This window comes from Bipolaris maydis, assembly GCF_028858645.1.
Source record: "Bipolaris maydis strain C4 unplaced genomic scaffold PSV08scaffold_2, whole genome shotgun sequence".
Lineage (NCBI taxonomy): Eukaryota > Fungi > Ascomycota > Dothideomycetes > Pleosporales > Pleosporaceae > Bipolaris > Bipolaris maydis.
The window spans coordinates 3,302,442-3,324,137 of record NW_027093858.1 but is presented as its reverse complement, the minus strand read 5'-3'; the positions used below and the strand labels follow the sequence as shown (position 1 = coordinate 3,324,137).

Genomic DNA, 21,696 nt, shown 5'->3' with positions numbered 1-21,696 from the left:
CCATCATCGAGAAGGAAGGACGACGTATACTGAAGAGGTTGTTTACAATAGAACATCTGGGTCGTGCACATTCTGAGGTGCTTCTTTGCCAGACAAAATTTCCGAGGCCGCCGAAACTCTGAACTGCAGCTTTTCCATGGCGCGCACAAGAGGACCTGATGGAGTTATGCGGCGTCTCGGGGATAAACGGCTAGTTGTTTACGGATGGCGACATGTACTACATAATCAATGTCTCGTATCAGCAACAAACCAGCCAGTGGCTTGGTGAAAGAAAGGGCGGAAGAAGGGCTGGAGCTGGAACGCGAACGTGGAAGCTTCGAGAGGCCCTGGCCTAAGCGAGACTAGCGCGTGGCGGTGACCTCACCTGCCGCTTCGACTCATCGCGGCCCATATTGCTTTGGGCCTCTACATAAGCAAAACATCTATCCACCTTATTTGGCAAGTCTATATATTCAACTCTTCTTGCTCACCTCTTTCACCTTTGTCCACTTCACCAAATAACAAACAAACGCCAAGCACAAGCGCCCAACAGTCCATCACCGAGACCGCTCGTTGTCCTCTATATACCAACTTCAGCTCCTCTGTTTTATCAGCCACATAATCAAAATGTCTGACGACTGGAACTCCGTCACCAAGATTGGTAGCCGTGTCCGCGGCGGCGCTTCTGGGCCTCGCGAGACCGTAGTCAAGGGCAAATCAGCGCTGAATGCCGCGCAGCGAAGCGGTGGTATCATTGCCACAGAGAAGAAGTTCGCCTCAGCCAACGCAGTAAGTAACCCCCGAACCTCAGATCCGAATAAGATACCCTAGACTTTGTCTTTCTCAAAGCTTATCCAAAACCATTACTGACAAGCAAATCACAGGGTGGCTCATCAGAAGGTCAACGTCTTACCAAAGTTGACCGCTCCGACGACATTGTTAAGCCCAAGACCGTTGGCACCGCTGTCGGTCAGGCCATATCAAAGGCGCGTTCCGAGGCGAAGAACGACAAGGGCACTACAATGACACAAAAGGATTTGGCTACAAAGTGCAACACCACACCCACTATCGTAGCAGACTTTGAGCGCGGCACTGCTGCGCCAGATCAGAAGTTGCTGGCGACTATGGAGCGTGTGCTCAATGTCATCCTGCGGGGTGACAAGATTGGACAGCCCAAGTTCCCAAACAAGAAGAAATGAGCGACTCTTTGTTTCGGCTTCGGCCTGGGCGCTGGAATGCGACTAGGCTGGAGATCCAGCAGATTTCTTTGCTCAGAAACGTGGCCACGGCTACAATAAGTCTCTTCTGAATTAGCGGGCTTGGGATGGGCGTTTGATGGATATCACGATGTAGCTCCCTTTTGGTGCGAAGCATATCATAGCTCTGGTCTTGCCTGTACTGCACAGGCTGTGATAGCCAGCTTATACTGAGCGGCACTGGATGCTAAATAAAATCCACTCTTATGAATTCATATATTTCTGACGTCATGCTGTTGATGTATTTCGGTACTATGGAGAATTGGCTGGGCATGTGTTCATGTCATTCCGAATGTATGGGTGAGGGAATATCCAGAACACCTGTCCGTGACGAGGCCCCGCTACGTGATTGGCTTGTCCAAGCCTACTAGCGCCCTTTCCCTGCCATGCCCGCCAAACATGAATAGACCCTTAGATTCCTGCTTTACCCCACGATTATGCTCATCCCCTCGAATCGTCTTACTAGATCCAGAATCATTGGCCTTGGTCCCTTGTTGTAAATCTGCCCCCCTTTTTCTTATTCCAGTTTTCTTCTCTTTTCATAGAACCGCTGGTCACAAGCTTTGTTACTTTCCTTTGCTAATGTACGTACAGATCCGTTGCCCTTGTCTCGATTGCTTTTATAACCGTGTTTTATCTCGGAATGAGTACTGCGGGGCATTCGGATCCCATACCCGTAGGGAGTGGTGTTGGGAGAGAGCAGGATTTTCACTACAAATTCACCGTGCAAAAAGGGTTTTTTCAGCAGAGTGAGGATGAGACGGATGATAAGGATTTTGATTTTGTATGTTCATTTTTTGTTTCTCTTTTCCCAAAAAAAAGATCTCTTAAAGTATCATTTGCGCAACAAGTTCTGGAATCATCTAGTATTTGACTTTTTTTTTTAATTTCAAAAGAAAGAAAAAGGTCCAGGAAGGGTAATGAGAGAAGTTATGGAAGACAAAACTAACCATCATCTTTTTGTTTTCTCTGTTGGAAATAGAAAACGTCGAATTTCGGACTGGTCAATCGTACGTATCCCACGGACTCTGATGAAGACAAAGAGAAGAAGAGTACGCAATGGCAACGCTTTGAAAAGTACGTCCGCAGTCTCGAAGCTTCCAAGCAAGCCGGCGAAAGCTACAAGGTGCTTTTCCTAGGTCGCCACGGCCAAGGCTGGCATAACGTTGCGGAAACAAAGTACGGGACTAAAGCCTGGGATGTACGTTTTTTTTTCTTCTCTCCTTCTCTCTTTGAAGTCGCGCTCGTTTGCTAAAGATGAACAAAAAAGTGCTACTGGTCCGCTCTCGACGGCGCAGACGGCATCACCTGGGCAGATGCACATCTGACTCTTCTCGGCGAATCCCAAGCAAAAGCCGTGAATGAACTTTGGTCCGCTCAACTCGCAAACGGGATTCCGGTTCCAGAAACTTACTACGTTTCTCCTCTTACCCGTACGTTTTCTCCCCCACCTTTTGTTCTTTTATACCCTCAACCGGCCCTTTTTTTTGTTTGCCGTAACGATTTCCGTCCTGACGGGACCCAGGCACAATCCAGACCGCCTCCCTCTCCTTCTCCTCTCTCCCCCTCCCCGCTGAACACCCGTACAAACCCCTCGTCAAAGAACTCCTCCGCGAGGCCCTGGGCGTCCACACGTGCGACCGCCGGAGCACGCGCTCGGAAATTCATGCAGCACATCCCGAGCTCACGTTCGAACCGGGCTTTGCCGAGGACGATGAACTGTGGTTAGCGGACTACCGCGAGCCCACATCGGCGAGGAACTATCGACTTGCCGTGTTGCTGGATGACGTGTTTGAAGGGGATGACGGGGTTGTGGTGTCCATGACAAGTCATTCGGGGGCAATTGGGAGTTTATTGGTGGGCTTGGGACATCGAGTAAGTCCTCTTTTTTCCCCTCATCTCTCCTTTCTTCGTTCTGTGTTTCGGTGGCATTCGGTTGGAGAAGAGGGCGTGGGACCATGGATGCGGGAGAGGAAAATGGGTACTAACTGGGATTTTTTTTTAGGAATTTGCGCTCGAGACGGGGGGCGTGATACCCGTGTTTGTTAAAGGGGAGAGGGTGCAGGGGAAACGACCGGTTCCGCCAAAGGAACCGAGTGATGCACCGCCGTTGTGTCCGGAGCCGCCTGTAGATATGTAGGTACTGCGTTTTGAGAGAAAAGGGAAATAACAAGAAGAACAGAGTAAGTCGGGGAATGGAAGTGGTATTATTATGGAAACTATAGAGCACAAAGTGGAGAAATAAGAAGATAAAACATACAAAGCTACTGGTATATTTTGCCAAGTTTGTAAGAAGAATCTGTTGTTCTAAAAAGGGGGGTATCTAGCGATAGCGAAAGTCCTATATGCAACGACATGATTGGAAAAGATAAGTGAAAAAAAATGGGGATATATGAAAAAAAAAACATCTTTGAACGCGAAGAAGAACCCCCCCCCCCTCCCCGCTAAGACTGTAAGCGGAGGAAAAAAACAAAGGAAAAAGAGAGGGAGGAAGAAGTTGAAGAAGAAGAAGAAGAAGAAAAAGAGGGGAGAGGGGGGCATCAACCTTCACCACCACTGCAGTCACTCAATCCAAGCCCTACCCAGTCAACCTCGTCCTCCACTCTACAATCCCAGCCCTCTTGTCCTGCTCTTTGACCAAGACCATACCAAACCACGCCATGACATCAATTCCCAACCCCCTCTCCAACGCCTTAATCCGCTGCATATTCCTCACCCCCTGCTCGTCATACCCCAGACACTGTAGCGGCCACCCACTCTTAATCATCTCGCGCTGCTGATACTTGTTGTGCCGAAACGCATCATAGGGCGACGCGCCCAGCACAACGAATAACAAAGTGATGGCTAGGGACCAGAGATCGGTAGCGTGCGAGGGCGGCGATGTGCATGTGGAGGTGAGCAGGGAGGGGTCGAGGTAGTCCCATGTTCCTGCGCCGAGGGGCGAGGTGCTAGTGTCGATTGTGGCGTTGGGCAAGGTGAGGGTTGTGGAAGAGAAATCAGAGTAAAGGGGTTTGGGGGTGGAGGAAGAAGGGGTGGTGGAGACGAGGATGTTGGAGGGTTTGATGTCGCCGTGGGTACAGTGCTTGTCTTGCATCCAGATGAGGCTGTCGATTAGGGCGAGGGCGATGCGTGGGAACATGGCAGTTAGTTTTTCGGCCCGGGCAGGTTCATCGAGCGTGTTTAGGTGTTTTTGGAGCCAGCCTTCGAGTGTGTCGTCCATTGCGCGGAGGAGGAGCGAGCCGCTGCGCGTGTCGAGGCCGTAGAAGGAGACGATGTGGTGCTCCGCATCTGGGAAGCGGGTTAGGTAGGAGAGGATGCGGGCTTCGGCACCGAGGACCTTTTTGGCGCTTGTCATAGCGGGGACTTTGACGGCGTAGAGAATGGGTGTAGGGGGCAGCTTTATGAGACTTGCACTCGAGTCTGCGCCTCGCACCGGGGTCAGGGGTGGTGTCATGTCAGGACTGCAGGGGGTCTGGGATGAGGTTTGGCTGCTCGGCTTAGGGAGACACGGGGTTGCTAGATACACATCACTCCAGGCGCCCTCGCCAATCTTCTTCTTTCGTCCTCGGTCATCTTTGCAAATTTCGTAGTCCCTAACGTTGTGCGGAAAGGCTATGGGTTCTGTGCTGCCGGGTTGTGGCGTACTCTCTAGAGAATCAAGTCGAGGACGGCCCCTCGACGATACAGAACTTCCGCGACGTAAATCTGACAAGGAACTCAGAAAATCAGATGACGTGGAGTTACTTTTTGAGTGCGCCTTAATGTGAGGCGTGCCTGGGGGAGTAATGGCACCATTGTCGTGCAGCATTTTGATGTCTTGCGTACCCATGGTTGAAGAACGACGTTTGGTTGGCGATGCCGGTGGCGTTGACAGAGTGGGCGCCGCGGACCGTCCCGACTGTTTCCCAGGAACAGCAAGATGATATCCCTCTCTTACTACTTTGTCTGTGCGTAGGTGGAGTTGTGGCAGCTGCCTTGTGTCTGTGTCTATCGTGGGTTGTGACGTGAATCTCAATGGTTCTTCCCTTGAGTCTGGGAAGGTAAATCGGGGAGGTTCTTCCATGATCGTTTCCCTGGGGATTTGTGACTCGACAGTGCTCGCGTCTGACAAATATCACTATGCGGCTACAGTGTGCGGGTGTATCGTGTTAAAGTTTTTTTTGTTGAGTCCTGAAACACAATGCGAGCGTAGAGTTTGCCCAATAGTCCCCGAGAACCAATGCGAAACGGAGACGGGATTCTGGAAAGTCGAGGGAGGAAACGTGCAAAGCCGAATCACCCCGGGTTTTGCCTTGTTTTATTGTGGTGTCCCCAGTCCCTGTGCCAGAATCGGAAGAAGCGACCTAACAAAGAAAGCGAGAAAATAAACAGTGATACAGGTAATGGTACAATAGATAAGGAGGCGCCTCCGCTAATACACTTTGGCGCGTCCTACCAGATAGTAGGCCGAAGCATATTTTGCGGTTTCAGAAGAATCGCGGTACGGGCAGACGCGGTGCAGCGGGAAAATAAATAAAGGGACGTGGTTTTGTATCAGAGAGGCGATAGAAAAAGGATCGGAGTTGCAAACGGTCTATAAGCAGAAATGGGCTGCGGGGGGCGGGTGAGACACCCATCGGGCCCGGAGACGTAGCCAGGGCGCAGGCAACCGCGCGCAACTTTAGCCCAAGTGTCGGTCGCGAATGTGATTCGCAGGGGGGGAAGAGGAGACAGAGGTGCTTCTTTGAGGCGGATCGGGGCATTCCAGAGTCACGCCCTATTCACCCGTCTTTCCCTCCCGGGCTATGGTTGCGACTAGCTGTTGGCTGTAGCGTGCAAATGGGGGCGCATCCTTGGCTTCGGGATCTCCAATCAGTTCCCAGGCCCGTAGGAACGTGCGCGGTTTGATTGGGCTACGGGACGTCTACCTATCGCAGAGGCGTGTTGCTTCCTCATTGCGGTTTACTTGCCCTTGGGTGTTCCAACTCAGGCAATCCGCTTGGCAGCCTGCTTGGCAGCCTTTGAGAGTGTCGCCGAAAAAACCTACTTGTTTTGTGCGTCCAGTTGTTCGCTCGGCGATATTCCGGTATGTCTGTATGCCGACATGCCTGTGTGACGTCGTCGCTGACTGCACAATTGTTTAAAAAAAATCATGAGATCGTGGGGATCATGTGGAGCAGTTCTGAGTTATCGCTAGCTTGTCGTTGGCTCCGTCCGTGGTGTATTGTTTGGCTGCCGTCTCGTCCGAGAGCAAGCATGTTTGCTAGTGACGTATTGGTTAGGAGATGCCTTTCTCTCGCAGCCCGATGGTGGAGGTGCGTGCCGTCTCTGTCCTAGAGAGTGGATAGTCAGCCTGCATTGTGAGCTTGTCCATGCGCTGGCAATCATCGTCGTCATCACCAACAGCATCATGATCAGATGGCAAGCAATGAGACTGAGGCGAATCGGCGTTTGCTCCTCCCTTGGCTCCTGCAGCGTCAATTGCATTGCATGTTTAGACTGGTAGATCCATCAAGAGGCGCTCTTCGTTGTCTTTGGGCTTACCATGCTCAAGACAAGGTCTCAAATCGATGTAGGTTTGAGTGCAAGAGCAAGCCACCGCGGACTGGGGAAGATCCATGGCGGAGCATGCGGGAGCTATCACCCACACGGACGTCGGCCGATCAGCAAAATCAACGACACGCTGCGATATTCGGACATTCCCCGCCTTCGCATTGGCACGGAGAATTGCCATGAACGAACCGAATGCCGACCGAGCAGAACTTGGAAATCGAGATGCGACAAGTTTGTCGTGTTATCGTTCGTGATAGCCGCCAGCATGCACAATAAGTGGGGCCTGTACCAAACCTGCCCATGGATGCACTATCGACTATCAACGTCAAGCCTCAAGATCATCTGGTCCACTCTATTGACAGGCCAGAGTCAATCGCCCGTCACCATAGCAGCACAGAGCAATGCGGTGCAGTCTATTTGAATGATTGATTTCTTCTCTGCGTAGGTCTATCTCGCCATCTTTCCTACCTCCTCTTCTCAGCAGCAGCTCATTGCAGCGGAACATGTGCGCACACATGCTTGATATCAAAAAAAAACAAAAGATCGAAGCAAGGCTGATCCAGTTGACGCGCCGTGTAGAAACAAAGGAAAATCCCAAATACCCATACGCAAGGAAAGTACAAAAAACTGGCGCACGAGGAAAGGGGACGATTACGTATATGCAGGATGAATATACAGGTAACATTTTCCTCCTCCATGCTTAATCGCTCACAAGAAGAGCGACATGGCGTAGCCCTGCCCAGGTGGATGCAGAGGTGTCCAAGATGAAACGTCGCCTTTAGTAGTGGCGAGGGGTCTAGTTGTGCCATACGCACTGTTCAATGCGAAACCCAACTCGATTGATGATTACAATATATTCTTGTATGGATACTCGAGATATACACAAGGCGTAGACATGGCCTAATATCTGTTTTGTTGATTTTGCTGTTGCTGTTGCTGAGCGGCCGAGGAGCGTTTGTACGAATCGATAATCTGGCCCACCTGCTCCTCGTGCTCGCTCTGGCGTCAATGCTCATATCCTGCCCCCCGTTGCCATGGGCTTGAGCTGTTGGCTTGCCGATACTGCTGGCCATTGCTGCTAGGTCGGTATGAGGGTGCCGGGCTACGGCTCTCATAAAACGAGGGAGGTGCAGATGGGTTGCTTCCATCGTTGCCCGCGCTTCGTGGCGGTGCGGCAGCGTAGTGCTCGCCAAAGTTGCCCTCCTTGGAGGCCAATTGGCGCTGCTCCTCGGAGTAGTAATCTTCGTCATCATCGATACGGCTGCGAGATCCAGTGGGGTGGGTGCCCTTGCCCTCGCCGCGAGCAGTTGCGCCAAGAGCATCAAGCTCAGTGGTTAGCTGCGTTTGCGACTTGATGAAAGAGCCACGGTCGTCGCGCATTGGCTGGTAGCGGGTATCGGGATTCTTGGTGAAGAGAGCAAATCCAGATGAGACGAGAAGCATGAGAAGGAGAATGAGGGCAAAGGCGGCGTTGATGACGAAGAAGATGACACCCATGACACCAGTGACGATGGTCTAGACATGTTAGTTTTGGTGAAGACAAAAGGCAGAAAAGTAGCACGTGACTTACAGGTTGTTTGAAGACCTCAGTGAACATCAATAGGAAAAAGGCACTGAGGAAGTTGACGGCAGCAATGGCAATGTTGAAGCCATTGGTCTTCTTGTCCATCCATGGGCGCATGACGGAAACAGTAATGAGGAGAACGGCCTCGATGATGACAATGGAAAAGCCCTGGACCTTGCTGCTGCCCTGAGCGAGACCGACAAACATGGCCTTGATGAACAGGTATGCAAGCCATGGAATGATGAACCAGTAGGCAGCGGCCTTGAACTGGACATAGAGGAAGCCCCACTTGTTGAGCGCCACAGGGTCCGAGTAGAGGATGTAGGCGGGGTTCTTGTGCATGGCAATGGAACGCTGGGCAATACGCACAACCTTGGAAGAAGCCCAGGTAAGTATAGCAAGCATAGTAAGCATGGAAAGAATGGCCAAGATGACCAAACCAACGGAATCACGGCGCGTCAGCTCCCAGAAGCTCAGAACCATCATCTGGGGGAAGCCAATGAGAACAACACGGAAGAGGATACCCTTGAGGACAGTCTGCCAGCCGTTGCGGAAGTCAACAAACTTGTCGCCCTTCATCCTGCCAGCCTTGGCCAGACCTTCGCAGGCATACTTGAAAGCGACGACACCAATGACGGTTAGGAAGACGAAAATGATAAAGAAGGTGTAGCCGGTGAAGAAGATGTTGGTCGTCTCAATCCTGGCCTTGAAGCCAACACGCTCAACACCGTGGAGGACGACACGTTCTCCACCAGCCTGGGCCTCGGTGGCAGCAGAGTTACTACGTGCGATGAGACGACCGACGGCTCCGGTGGTGAATTCGATGGCACGTCTGACCCTCCTCCTCTTCTGGACCTCGACGGAAATATACGATAGTTGGGAGAGGTACGTGGTTGGGGTTCCACCGGTGGCGCGCTGGTACCATGTGGCCATTTTCTGAAGGAAGCCAACACGGATGATACCCATGGTCCATTGGAAGTTTTGGGTCCAGGCCGAGACAATGGGAGGGAGGGGGACACCGCACAGGCCGATGAAGGCTTGGGCCTGGAAGTAACCGAAGAGCGACATGGCGTTTGCAGCGACGTGAGCAGCCGTGTTGGAGTGACCAAGACCGGAGGTAATGGCAGATGCTATCAGACCTAAGCCCGCTATAATGGCCGTGACCCAAGCGACCGCCTTTTGGTCGACCGAGTGACCGTTTGACAGTTCTGCTTCTACACAGGCAAGCTGGACGTGGGTTTCTTGATCCCTGATCTGCACTCGTACAACGGCGTCAAGATCAGGAATGGTGTATGCGATGCCTAAGGGAGGGTTAGAGGTGGGGATGCGACAAGCGGAGGCGCAAGGGCGGCTTACCTGGAATTGCGCTCATGATTTCCGGGCTGATGTCGATGTTGGACTGGATGGTCAAGGGCCCGGCGTTCATGGGGCACATGCCCTCGAGCTCCTGTTGGCCGCAAGGGTCGAGCTTCTGGTTCATGGCGGAGAATCCGTAGACGAGCAGCTCGATGTCGGCCTCGATCTTGCCGGCAATGTTGGAGATACCCTCAATCTTGAAGCCCAAACTGCGGTTACCGGGAGTAAAGGCGACGTTGAAGAGGGTAGCTGAGAAGGACGAGTTTGCCATGCAAGGGTTGAGCGACTTTGACTCGATGAGGCGCTCGGCAGAGACGAAGGGGGCTGCGACGGCGGCGAGCCATAGCAGCGACTGGGAGAAGGAGAAGCGCATGGCGGGCGGTGGTGTTTTGGGCGTTGTTCGTGATGCTGTGTTATTAGGCGTGGTGAGGCAGGGAGCCTCAGGCGTGGGCGTGGGCGTACTCCTGACGAGTACTGCTAAAGTTGGTCGGCCAGACCAGCGGCGAGGGAAGCTCCTTCAGCGAGCGTGGATCGGGGAGCGAGTTTGGGGTGCACAGGGTGTGGGGTATGGGGGGAGAGCGAGCGGCTGTCGAGAGCGACAAATGGGGTGGCGGTGGTGATGATGTCGAGAAAGATGGTGGTTGCGCGCTGGGCGACGGGGAGGGAAACAGGGCAGGAGCGAGGCGGCGGCGGCGGGCGGCGGGTCTTGGCTGGGGAGAAGGAGGCTAGCAGCCAGGATAATAGCAGGCCAAACGATGGGACAGGCAGCGATCAGCGGACGTTTCCACCTGACGCGGCCCAGGCAAAGTGAATGTGTGAGTGCAGTGCAGTGCAGGGTAATGTATTTCTCTGTGGGCGTCGCCGGCCGGACTCGAAGTGTTTTGGGAGTGCCTGAGCAGAGCGAGGGACGAGAGGAAGAGAGGGATCCCATGGGCCGTGGTCTATGCACCAAGGCCGTCTCCTCTCTCAGGGGAGCGAGACGCAGACCGCGGCCCTCTCACAGGTGGGCTGGTGGGCCAAAGGGAATACGCGCGGCTCCTGTGCGCGCCGGTCCAGCCAGGCCGACTGCCCAGCCCCAAGCGCCGTCCTCGTAATCGTGTACGCAGCCGTATACAACTTGTGTGTGTGTGTTTGGCATGTATCGCATCTGCTTCCTTGGATGACAGGTATGTACCGTCTTGGTTAGCAGGTACGTATTCACTATCGAAACCGACGCCTCGTCACCCAAGGCTGCAAAGGCTCCTCCCTGCTGCAGCCCCTGGTGTCTCACGTCTGCTAAAAACAGAGGCTGGTAATTTCTCCTTTGCGGCCGTCTGCAACACCCCGACAGGGCCAGGGGGCGGCGACTTGAGCGACAGACACGACGGCTCTCTGCTTCGCCACACTCGCACGCAGGAACAATTTCGGGCGGCCAATTACCGCCGCGCCTCTAGACCGCTTGGGCCGCTGACTGAAGCACCCGTCCCAGCGCTTCGTATCTTGTCGGGAACACGGCTGCCATGGGAATTGCTTACTCCTGCTCTACATGCTCGCGCACTCCCGCTTCACCACCTCGACGAGGCCGCAGAAGTGCAACACGGACACGCGGCACCAGCAACGCCTGTCGCCCGTCACCGCTGCTGCTGGCACATTAGCTCGCGGCAGAACATGTCAACGTTATGCCATCCGGCATTCTGCGGCACGACAAGTCTGGTCAATGACCCCATCCGTGCATTCGGCACCAATCCTCGCCCAGCGCCAAGACCCGGGCCCTGCCAGCCAATCACGCGCCGCCTACACGTGCTCGCCCTTGCCGAGCTCGGCCCATGAGCCGTTGACCTGTCCTCTCTGTACACCATCGTGGCCGCCATTCAATATTGCTGCGCCTTCTCTAGCACCGTTTTCTCCGCTGCCCACCTCGTGCGCCAACGACATGTGTGGCAAGAGCGCCAGCACCCTCCCCTCCCCTCTCACCACCACCCAAGTGCCAGCCCACGCCCCAACCACCCCGTCCCCCGCCCTCACCCAACGCGCGTTCACACAAGAGTCCATGTCGACTTCCCACCCTATCCACGCGTAATGTGCCTGCCAACCTTGACGGCAATCTGAAACACGGGATCAGCAATTGCGCAAATCCCAAGACGAAGTGCCCGCTCACTAGCCAGCCATGCCTTTGTCCTCCAGCCTCGTCCAGCTCCCTATTTCCTCCCTTGGCTGACCCTGGAGATCGTCATCTTTCCATCCTGTGGCTGTGGCTGCTCAGCGACCCACCGATCGCCTGCGAACGCGTAGCCATGCCCGATTACCCCCTCGTACCTACCCTAACTCCCTGACAACATGACTACATTCCGCACTCTGCTTCTTTACAAAAGTGCCCATGTTTGCCTCGTTGGCGTTCAAAGTGGGTCCATTTGCCCTGAAAAACGTAAGCAGCCCTGTCCTGGTTTCTCAACGGCTTCCGCCTGAGTTGTGACGTATTCCGCCACTCTAAAACGAACCGTCGCCTTCACCTACTTACTACTATGCTGGTGAGCCATCTTGGCCACCATGCCCTGACACGCTCTGTGTTCGTCTATAATATACTAGTCACTCTATACGCTCGTCGCCGAGGAAATCGTGTCACCCCACTCCCTTTGCCATCGACGTCGCATTGTTCTAGTTTTAGGTTTGCAAACAGAAGCACTCGTCGTGCGCACAAACACACTAACTGACAAGACCGACATACACTTCCTCATCCCTGCCTTCTTCATTTTCATCTGCCTCTTTTAATCTCTCTTGCGTCCCCTTTTACCCTGACTCCAAATTTCCTACTGGGCCTCGTGCTAGTCCACTTGAACTTGTCATCTCGCCCTCTGACATCTAATCAATGTGCATGTCTTATTTTTTTTGGAACATTCTGCAAGACTAAACCGCAGCCAGTAGTATGACAAGATGTATGGATCGTCTACTCATTTCCCACAGCGGTGTGGTTGTTTGCTCCCAAGGAAAGCGCAAAAGGGTTCGCGCCTGCCCTTCACTTCACCTCTCACTTTGACGGCCACAAACAAACAGAAGAGAACAAATATTAGTCACACCAAATTCTCTCTCACCTCTGATTGACTCCGTACGCATTGTGATGAATTCTCTGCCTAGACTCTTTCGCCCCTTCAATCGCATCTACAATGCCGTGTCGCACTTCCACTGAGCCTCTCTCCGGCACGAGCCAAGACGAACAAATCCACCTCCTCGTCCTGCTCAAGACCAAGCTACAAGGCATACCATCCTTGCATATTCCCTCTCTCACACTGCCTGATATCCTTTGTTCAACAACCCGAGCGTCGCACATCCCTAACATACCGCCTGACATTCAACTTCCCTTCTTCCTCCGCAACCGACATGTTATCGATCAATATCATGGGAAGCCTGTAAAGGATGAGGCAAGGCAGAGCACAGACATAACCCGGGCCATCTGGTTTTGGAGACTGGATGAAGCACGACAGTTTGAGCGCTTCCATGATACCATGAGGTGGAATACTGCCATGTTCATTGCACTACTCACCCTTCATGATTTCCAGACCCGCTCCAACCATCCCAAGGGCATGCAGATGAGTAAGGATACGACCAAGAAAGGCCATGACGATATAAGTGCCCCTCAGTTTAAAGCGATCGGCATTAACGCTGCAGCTTGCCGCTTCATCAAACAGTATCTTGCTGCTGTCCTAGAGCATCACAATACACCTCTGCTTTTCGATGCCCGTGAGACCTTCATCAAGACCTGGAAGAACGGTACCTGGGACCTGTACACTGGCTTTCGTGCCTCACAGAAGAAGTTGTTGAAGAACCTCATGAAAAAACTGACCAAGGATTGGGAAAAAGAACTCGATAGTGCAGAGAGTAACATGGGAAAGGAAGAGTATCGCATCAGAGTAGCTCAGTTCGCGGGCAGTTTGGTCCCGAGGAGAAGGGAACAGGATATCTCTACTGGCACACTACCAGGGCAAGAAAAGAGTAAGTATGTGTACAGGGTCAATAATCCACCTCACACACCTCGCGAGAGCCGAGAGGTTGAGAGGAATGAACTGCTCGACGCTCTTCGTGTCCCGTTTACACCACAAACCAAGGAAAAGACAAGAGACCAGAGGAATGAGAGCTATGAGCTTGAGGAGGATAGGAACATGGTTACAGGACTGAGGAACGCAATCGAGGCATTACAGGTGACGAGGCCGCAGGATATGCTGCCGGTGCTGATGCATTTGTTTCCTGCTCCGGGGATGGGACAAGCGAGTACTTAGAGAGCACACGACTCATGGAGAGCTTACATCTGGGACGATGAATCCAAGATCACGAATTTAGCTCGGAAATCCAAAATCCGTATTATGATGGGTTTTGTTAAAGTAGCTAGGGTCTGGACTCGACGCAGCAGGCCTTTTCCTCTAGTATACATACTATGCCCCACACGGCATTTCAGCAACTAATCGTCCGATCCTGTTGAGCTGAGCATGTCGTGGCCTAGCTTGCTACGAGATGTAATCTTCAATTGTGTTTGCTCAATTCACCCAATCTGAAGTTCTCCACACGATACTGGTCTAAATCATTCTAGTGCTGACACGCCCAGCCTTATGATAGCACGACCTTTTGATATGGACATGGTATGTTCTGCATCGTAAGCATCCTCGACAACCAGTGTCCTGCACAGTAAGCAGTCTCCAACATCTACTACTACCACCAGTACATTGGCAACAACTAATCTAAAAACTCTAAAATAATACAACGCCAACAAAGGCTTCGCATGCAAGCAAGCGGTAGCGTACCAAAGACCGGCATAGGGTGAGTAATCCAGATACGCAGCAATCATCCTCGGCACGACCACATGGGCAAGCGACGCAACAGCAAGCAAGAAGAACTTAACTTCAAGAACTCAGTTTCAAAGACCTCACATTCTCCCATGCATAGGCCCGAATCACGTCGGCCATGTGTGTATAGTTGTCGGACGGAGCCCCACCCAGTGACGTCATTACTCACGGACTTACGCAGTAAGGTACCACCCCAACGTCTTCCATTCCTGCTCCGCATGCAGCGAGAAAAACCCGCGCCTGGCACATGTCACAGCCCTATCGGTTCTCTGAACGGCTGCCGGGGTCATCCCCATCAAAACAACGGGGATCTAACTCGATATAACCATGGTGGAGTTGATTGCTGGTGCCGAGATCTACCGAGTCATTTTTTTCATCTCTCTTTCATCATGATGAGTATGTTCGCTTGCGTCCTCTACTACTGCCCGATTGTAGTTATTTTGTGGCAATAAGACAAGCTTTTGGGGTAATGTATACTCTGCTACATGAGTGGGCTGAAAAAAGAGGAGTTAGTGGCTTACAAAGAGTGACCGAGATTATGTATCTACAGGATTGATTCGTTGCGCGCACATGAAGCTGAACACTAGCCCTTGTTCCTTCTACGCAATGCATGCCCTTAGCGTGCGGCCGATGCATGAGAAAGTGGTCTAGGGGGCCCCGCTTGTATCTCTTGCGGTAAGATATTGCCAGGGCTCTGGATGCCGCAATGCTTGATGTACGTTCCGGAAGCAGGGCCCTGGACGCTGGTGGTGTAATATTCATAAGCGACGTCATGCAGACTAGGCAGATGGCGAAAGTTTTTGCAACGACACTGGTCTCTTTGCGGACGTAAGAAGAGGCCGACCAGGGGGGACATGGTAACCGCTTTGGGGTGGTAATGTTGGTGTAAGAATGAGTGGGCTTTTTTTGCTCTTTGGAATTTAGTATAAGAGGAAGAAGTTGTTCGCTGTTTTGGATACTCTCTCATATTATCCAACCCACGAAATTTAACCTGAAGCGATTGAATCACCCCCTTTTCCCTTCTTCTTCTTCTTCTATTATTGTTTAGATTTCAAGCCTTGATATATACAGACGAACAAGAACAACACCAAAAAAACAATGCCGACGTTCACAGTCTTCAAGGGGTCCAAGGAGGGCAAGATTGTCAAGGGCCAAACCACCAAGCCCGATCTCCAAGACGACCAAGTGCTCATCAAGGTCACCGCCTCAGGCCTCTGCGGCACAGATGAGCACTACAAGCACGTCGACATGGCCCTTGGCCACGAGGGTGTCGGCGTAGTCGAAGACATTGGCCCCAAAGTCAAGGTGCTCAAGAAAGGCGACCGCGTCGGCTGGGGCTACGAGCACAACTCATGCGGACACTGCGAAAAGTGCCTAACGGGCCGCGAGACGTACTGCCCAGAGCGTGAAATGTACGGCATGGCAAACCTCGACCAAGGCAGCTTCGCCTCGCACGCCGTCTGGCGCGAATCCTTCATCTTCAAGGTCCCCGACGAACTTACAGACGCCGAAGCCGCGCCGCTCATGTGCGGCGGCACCACCGTCTTCAACGCGCTGCACGCCTACAACGTGCGCCCGACGCAGCGCGTCGGCGTCATGGGCATTGGCGGCCTAGGCCACCTCGCCATCCAGTACGCGTCCAAAATGGGGTGCGACGTCGTCGTCTTCTCGGGCTCCGACTCCAAAAAGGACGAAGCCATGCGCCTGGGTGCCAAAGAGTTTGTTGCCATGAAGGGCGCCACCGAGCTCTCCGTCTCGCGCAAAGTCGACGTCCTCCTCGTTACCGCCTCCGTCACGCCCGACTGGAAACTCCTCATTCCCGTGCTCAACACCAATGCCACCATTTTCCCCCTCACCGTGTCCGACGGCGACTTTTCCTTCCCTCAGATGCCCCTGATTGCCAATGGCATTACCGTTCAGGGCAGTGTGGTGGCCGCCCGTCAGGTGCATAGGGACATGTTGACTTTCTCGGCCCTGCATGGTATCAAGCCGATCAATATGGAGTTCCCCATGAATGTCGAGGGCATTGAGGAGGCCATGAAGGTGCTTAGGGAGGGTGGCATGCGCTATAGGGGTGTGCTTATTCCGCAGTAGTTTGGACTTTGGGTGATTGGGTTTTTTTTGGCACCTGTTGAGATTTATACGATGATAGATTTTTACGAATTTCATTTGTAATTATATTTAGCTCGAAATGGAAATCACTTGGCATGTATTACTGAGTTGCGGGTTTTCTTTTGAAATGAAATGAAGTATGTGGTTCACTCCCTCATTGTGATGTATGGAGAGTTTCGGGGTGGTACTATGCCTAGCTGAGTATGGTGTTGTTATCGCCCTCGCATTACTGACTTTCTTTGCTCAATCGAATCTCTTTTTGTTATATATCTATAACCATGCAAGATCATTACATCATTAGTTGAACTGTTTCTCAATGGGGGCTTAGTCATTGCGAAAGCATGACTTGTCGCGACTGTGCTGCGCCTCTACATGAGGACGATCAGCCGCATCTGCCCCGCCTCATGCTTGTTCGAACATCCGACCTGTTAGGCTGCAACAATGAGCCTCTTCCATCACCTTCCCACCGCACTCACTTGTCAAGCATTCACATGAATTGATGCGTCTTCTCAAATACGACGAGCATGGCGAGCTCGATATCGTCAACTTCGACGATCGCGCAGTGCCGCCCTATGCGATACTTTCACACACGTGGGGAACTGATGCGGAGGAAGTGACTTTCGCAGATATTATAACTGGCGGTGGCAAGGCCAAGAATGGATATGAGAAGATACGTTTCTGTGGACAACAGGCACAGCGGGATAACTTAAGGTACTTTTGGGTCGATACGTGCTGCATCGACAAGACAGACAAGGCTGAATTATCCCACGCTATCCGGTCTATGTTTCGCTGGTACCAGAATACATCGAGATGCTATGTGTATCTACCGGATGTATCGACAGGGAGTTGGGAGTTTGGTGATATGTCTGCTGAATCTACTTGGGAACCTGCTTTTAGGTTAAGCCGATGGTTCACGCGTGGCTGGACACTTCAGGAGCTTCTTGCTCCAAGCACGGTCGAGTTCTTCTCTCAAGAAGGGACGTTACTTGGTGACAAGATGTCGCTGAAATCATTGATTAATAAAATCACTGGCATCCCATGCGAAGCATTCGACGGAGCTGCTCTTTCCCAGTTCAGTATCGACGAGCGGCTGCGCTGGAAAGGCAGCAGAGAGACCAAGCGCGAAGAGGATGCATGGTACTCTTTATCGGGAATCCTTGATGTCGAGATAGCTCCGGCGTACAGCGAAGGAGCGGCAAGCGCATTCAAGCGTCTGATGGACGAGGTCCATAAAGTAGAGAGATGTCTCCAAGACATACGCTGTACGGATCCCCGTGACGACAAGAAGCGCATCGAGGACACCAAAGGAGGACTGCTGGCAGATTCCTATCGCTGGATTCTTGACAACGCTGTTTTCCAGCACTGGCAACAAGACCTCGGCGGACTGCTGTGGGTAAAAGGCGATCCCGGCAAGGGAAAGACAATGTTACTCTGTGGTATTATAGACGAGCTGCATAGCTCACTGTCTAAGACGTCACTCTTAGCATACTTTTTCTGCCAAGCAACCGACTCGCGTATTAATAGCGCTACAGCAGTACTTCGAGGGCTGTTATATATGCTTATAAAGCAGCAACCGTCACTCATATCGCATATCCGCAAGAGGCATGATGACGCTGGAAAAGCCTTGCTTGAGGATGCAAACGCCTGGGTAGCCTTGACAGAGGTCTTTACGGACGTACTACGCGACCCAGGATTGCGCACTACCTACCTAGTCATTGACGCATTAGACGAGTGCGTTACTGACTTACCAAAGCTTCTTGACTTTATTGCAAGGCAGTCGCCTACGTCTATGCCTACGCATTCTTCCCGCAACAAGTGGATAGTGTCCAGTCGTAATTGGCCAGACATTGAAGAACAACTGGGGAAGGCAGAGAGCAACATACCACTAAGTCTTGAGCTAAATGCCGACTCCGTGTCCGCAGCTGTTGGTATCTTTATCCAGCACAAAGTGTCTCAACTATCGCAACAGAAGAAATACGACGAACAGACTCAAGATGCAGTACTCAAGCGCTTGATATCAAATGCAAACGACACCTTCTTATGGGTAGCGCTAGTTTGTCAAGATCTTCAAACGACTGCGAGAAGGAACGTACTCAAAAAGATAGACTTATTCCCACCAGGACTAGACGCACTGTATAAGCGGATGATGCAGCAGATTAGCGTGTCCGACGATGCCGCACTTTGTAAGCAGGTGTTGGCTTTGATTGGACTTGTGTATCGGCCAATCACGCTGCAGGAACTAGTAGTCCTCGCTGAACCACTCGAAGGTATAGACGAAATAGAGCTGCGGGGGATTATCGGCCTCTGTGGGTCGTTTCTCACTTTGCGAAAAGACGCAGTCTATTTTGTGCATCAGTCTGCTAAAGATTTTCTCTTTGCAGAATCGTTTGATGAAGTCTTTCCTGGTGGGACTGAAGTCGCTCACCAGGTCATTTTCTCAAGGTCACTTGTCATTCTTACCACGACATTGCAGAGGGACATGTATAACCTTGAAGCACTGGGAGTTCCTATTGAGGAGGCTGATCCGCCTGATCACGATCCACTAGCCGCATCACGCTACCCATGCGTATACTGGGTTGATCATCTGCACGAATCAAAACCTCAGTTTGACGGAAAAAGCGTCGGCAACCTGCAAGTTGAAGGAGTAGTTGATAGATTCATAAGAGAGAAGTATCTCTATTGGCTAGAAGGGCTTAGTTTGTGCAGGAGTATAGGAAAAGGTGTGAGTTCGATGGCAAAATTGTATTCTCTGGTCCAGGTATGGCATGCACAGACAACATACCTGTGTAATGTACTTGATATAGACGCTGACTCCGTTAGGAGATGAAGGGCACGGATGAGCTTACTAAGCTTGTCTACGACGCACGTCGATTCGTCATGTATCACAAAGGGGCAATTGAGAGCTATCCCTTACAAACATACGCATCTGCTCTGCTATTCAGTCCGACAGGGAGCATAATCAGCAAAATCTTCCATCACGAGAAGCCAAAGGGAGTGAGTATTGAGCCAGTAATAAGCACTGGGTGGAGTGCGTGCCTACAGACGCTCGAGGGTCATATCGTTACTGTCACCTCTATAGCCTTCTCGCACGACTCGACTAAGTTAGCATCAGCATCAAGCGATAAAACCGTAAAAATCTGGGATTTGAGCACCGCCGCGTGTCTGCAGACCTTTGTAGGCCACAAAGGTACTGTCACTTCTATAATTTTTTCGCATAATTCAACCAAACTAGTATCAGCATCATCCGACATCACTGTCAAAGTCTGGGATATAAGCAGCGGTACATTTTCAGAGATCTCCACAGGCCATCTTAAACGTATCAACTCTATAGCTATCTCACACGACTCAACTCAGCTAGTGTCGGGATCAGAGGACTGCACTGTCAAACTATTAGACATGAGCACCAGCGCATGCCTGCATAGTTTTACAGGTCATAGTGGTGCTGTTATGTCTGTAGCCCTCTCACACAACTCAACTAGGCTAGCTTCAGCATCGGCTGACAGGACAATTAAGCTTTGGGATATGAGCGGCATGTGCCTATATACGCTCACAGGCCATGAAGCTGGTGTAAAGTCTATAGTCTTCTCGCATGACTCGATGAAGCTAGCGTCAGCATCGAACGATAAGACCATCAAGCTATGGGATGTAAGCAGCGGCATGTGCCTACAGACACTCATCGGCCATAGTGGTGCTGTTATATCTGTAGCCTTCTCGCGTGACTCAACTAAGTTGGCATCGGCATCTTACGACTTCACTGTCAAGCTGTGGGATGCGAACAGTGGCGTCTGTCTACAGACGTTCAAAGGCCATGGGTTTTACGTTATATCAGTAGTCTTTTCGCACGATGGGAATCAGCTGGCATCAGCATCAAACGACGGGACTATCAAGCTATGGGACGTCAGTAGCAGTACATATATTCAGACGGTTACGGACCACAGCCACTATGTCATCTCTGTATCCTTCGTACATGACTTGACTAGGCTAGTATCAGCATCGCGAGATAACACTGTCAAGCTCTGGGATGCGAGCCACGGGGTGTGTCTGCAGACGTTTGAAGGGCACAGCGGCTGCGTTTCCTCTGTCGCCTTCTCACACGACTTAACAGAGCTAGCGTCAGCATCGCATGACGATACTATCAAAATATGGGATGTAAGCAGTGGTGCTTGCCTACAGACACTCACAGGTCATAGTAGTTATGTCACATCTGTTGCCTTCCCACACGATTCGACTAAGCTAGTAGCATCGGCGTCAAACGATAAGACTGCTAAGCTGTGGGATACCATAACTGGCGCCTGCTTACAGACGTTTACCGGCCACAAAGGTCATGTCAGTTTTGTGGGTTTCTTGAACGACTCAACGAAGCTGAGGTCCGTGTCAGACGACATGACCATCAGGCTGTGGGATATGAGAAGCGGCGCGTGCCTGCACACGTTCGACGCCGGTATACTCAGTTACGAGCTATCCGGCAACGCCATTAACTCATATCTCTATACCAAGACCGGTCCTGTTGTCCTTCGTGGCCCGATTAGTTCTACGTTCCCAGCTATGGCGGAACCTGGGCGCTCCATACGTCCAGGCACAAGCGTTAGCCGAGATTACACATGGATTCAGCATGATGGCAAGAACACCCTGTGGATACCATCAGAGTATCGACCGTCGTGTTTTGCGAAGTGCGGGAACAGGGTTGGTGTGGGCACTGGGCCTGGCAGGATATGGTTTTGTAGTATTGATCTTTGACACACTGGCATTCTTTGATTCTAGACAACGAAAAAGGAGTTCTTCCTCTTCGTTCATATCTTCGCTTTGCTACTACGCATCTGATTCAGCCATGTTAGCTCGCTGCGTTAAGTATTGGGTATTCTCAAGGTCATGGCTGTTTTTTGTATCGTGCCAACTGCAAAAGTGGGAATCAAAAGTCGAGCTTTGCTTTGTGGTGTCTTGCTTAGCACAACAGGGCATCTCCAGATAATACGGTAAGCGTTGGTATTAGTGGGTACATTACAGCAGACGGTCTAGAAGACTGGCCGCATGCGCCATAGCTGTTCTTAGGAGTTGTTATGTGAAAGATATAGTGCCAAGGCTGTTA

The 21,696-nt window shown here is 51.8% G+C and overlaps 8 protein-coding genes across 8 annotated transcripts; 6 read left to right on the top strand and 2 right to left on the bottom strand.

Annotated features, from left to right (window-relative positions):
* Window positions 1–391: 391 nt before the first annotated feature.
* PSV08DRAFT_216909 (multi protein bridging factor 1-domain-containing protein) lies at window positions 392–1,464 on the top strand. The gene is made up of 2 exons (XM_014224813.1): window positions 392–768; window positions 864–1,464. The coding sequence occupies exons 1-2, from the start codon at window positions 607–609 to the stop codon at window positions 1,176–1,178; spliced, it is 477 nt and encodes a 158-aa protein (XP_014080288.1). The 5' UTR covers window positions 392–606; the 3' UTR covers window positions 1,179–1,464.
* A 200-nt stretch (window positions 1,465–1,664) lies between these two features.
* On the top strand, window positions 1,665–3,525 carry PSV08DRAFT_27122 (histidine phosphatase superfamily). Its single transcript, XM_014224812.2, has 5 exons — window positions 1,665–2,019; window positions 2,218–2,436; window positions 2,506–2,668; window positions 2,761–3,110; window positions 3,241–3,525. Exons 1-5 carry the CDS (start codon window positions 1,879–1,881, stop codon window positions 3,373–3,375), a joined length of 1,008 nt encoding a protein of 335 aa, XP_014080287.1. The 5' UTR covers window positions 1,665–1,878; the 3' UTR covers window positions 3,376–3,525.
* Window positions 3,526–3,759: 234 nt separating this feature from the next.
* Window positions 3,760–5,064, bottom strand: PSV08DRAFT_216901 (kinase-like domain-containing protein; the record flags this gene model as incomplete). The annotated part of the gene is made up of 1 exon (XM_014224811.1): window positions 3,760–5,064. One exon carries the CDS (start codon window positions 5,062–5,064, stop codon window positions 3,814–3,816), a length of 1,251 nt encoding a protein of 416 aa, XP_014080286.1. The 3' UTR covers window positions 3,760–3,813.
* Window positions 5,065–7,772: 2,708 nt separating this feature from the next.
* On the bottom strand, window positions 7,773–10,060 carry PSV08DRAFT_348030 (uncharacterized protein; the record flags this gene model as incomplete). The annotated part of the gene is made up of 3 exons (XM_014224810.2): window positions 7,773–8,282; window positions 8,338–9,632; window positions 9,688–10,060. 3 exons carry the CDS (start codon window positions 10,058–10,060, stop codon window positions 7,773–7,775), a joined length of 2,178 nt encoding a protein of 725 aa, XP_014080285.1.
* Window positions 10,061–10,526: 466 nt separating this feature from the next.
* On the top strand, window positions 10,527–11,496 carry PSV08DRAFT_244272 (uncharacterized protein; the record flags this gene model as incomplete). Its single annotated transcript, XM_066092310.1, has 2 exons — window positions 10,527–10,690; window positions 10,854–11,496. The coding sequence occupies 2 exons, from the start codon at window positions 10,527–10,529 to the stop codon at window positions 11,494–11,496; spliced, it is 807 nt and encodes a 268-aa protein (XP_065949869.1).
* A 1,331-nt stretch (window positions 11,497–12,827) lies between these two features.
* Window positions 12,828–13,937, top strand: PSV08DRAFT_170995 (uncharacterized protein; the record flags this gene model as incomplete). Its single annotated transcript, XM_014224808.1, has 2 exons — window positions 12,828–13,254; window positions 13,309–13,937. The coding sequence occupies 2 exons, from the start codon at window positions 12,828–12,830 to the stop codon at window positions 13,935–13,937; spliced, it is 1,056 nt and encodes a 351-aa protein (XP_014080283.1).
* Window positions 13,938–15,469: 1,532 nt separating this feature from the next.
* Window positions 15,470–16,707, top strand: PSV08DRAFT_270907 (chaperonin 10-like protein). Its single transcript, XM_014224807.1, has one exon. The coding sequence runs from the start codon at window positions 15,597–15,599 to the stop codon at window positions 16,590–16,592; it is 996 nt and encodes a 331-aa protein (XP_014080282.1). The 5' UTR covers window positions 15,470–15,596; the 3' UTR covers window positions 16,593–16,707.
* Window positions 16,708–17,047: 340 nt separating this feature from the next.
* On the top strand, window positions 17,048–21,431 carry PSV08DRAFT_399359 (WD40-repeat-containing domain protein; the record flags this gene model as incomplete). Its single annotated transcript, XM_014224806.2, has 3 exons — window positions 17,048–19,368; window positions 19,431–21,293; window positions 21,372–21,431. The coding sequence occupies exons 1-3, from the start codon at window positions 17,110–17,112 to the stop codon at window positions 21,429–21,431; spliced, it is 4,182 nt and encodes a 1,393-aa protein (XP_014080281.2). The 5' UTR covers window positions 17,048–17,109.
* Between the last annotated feature and the right edge of the window lie 265 nt (window positions 21,432–21,696).

Excerpts from the sequence above, each read along its gene's own strand:
- PSV08DRAFT_216909 (XM_014224813.1), top strand. The coding sequence starts at position 607 with ATGTCTGACGACTGGAACTCCGTCACCAAGATTGGTAGCCGTGTCCGC. Across the intron at positions 769-863 it reads AGTTCGCCTCAGCCAACGCA|GGTGGCTCATCAGAAGGTCA; the intron begins GTAAGTAACCCC and ends AGCAAATCACAG.
- PSV08DRAFT_27122 (XM_014224812.2), top strand. The coding sequence starts at position 1,879 with ATGAGTACTGCGGGGCATTCGGATCCCATACCCGTAGGGAGTGGTGTT. Across the intron at positions 2,020-2,217 it reads ATGATAAGGATTTTGATTTT|AAAACGTCGAATTTCGGACT; the intron begins GTATGTTCATTT and ends TGTTGGAAATAG. Across the intron at positions 2,669-2,760 it reads CTACGTTTCTCCTCTTACCC|GCACAATCCAGACCGCCTCC; the intron begins GTACGTTTTCTC and ends GACGGGACCCAG.
- PSV08DRAFT_270907 (XM_014224807.1), top strand. The coding sequence starts at position 15,597 with ATGCCGACGTTCACAGTCTTCAAGGGGTCCAAGGAGGGCAAGATTGTC.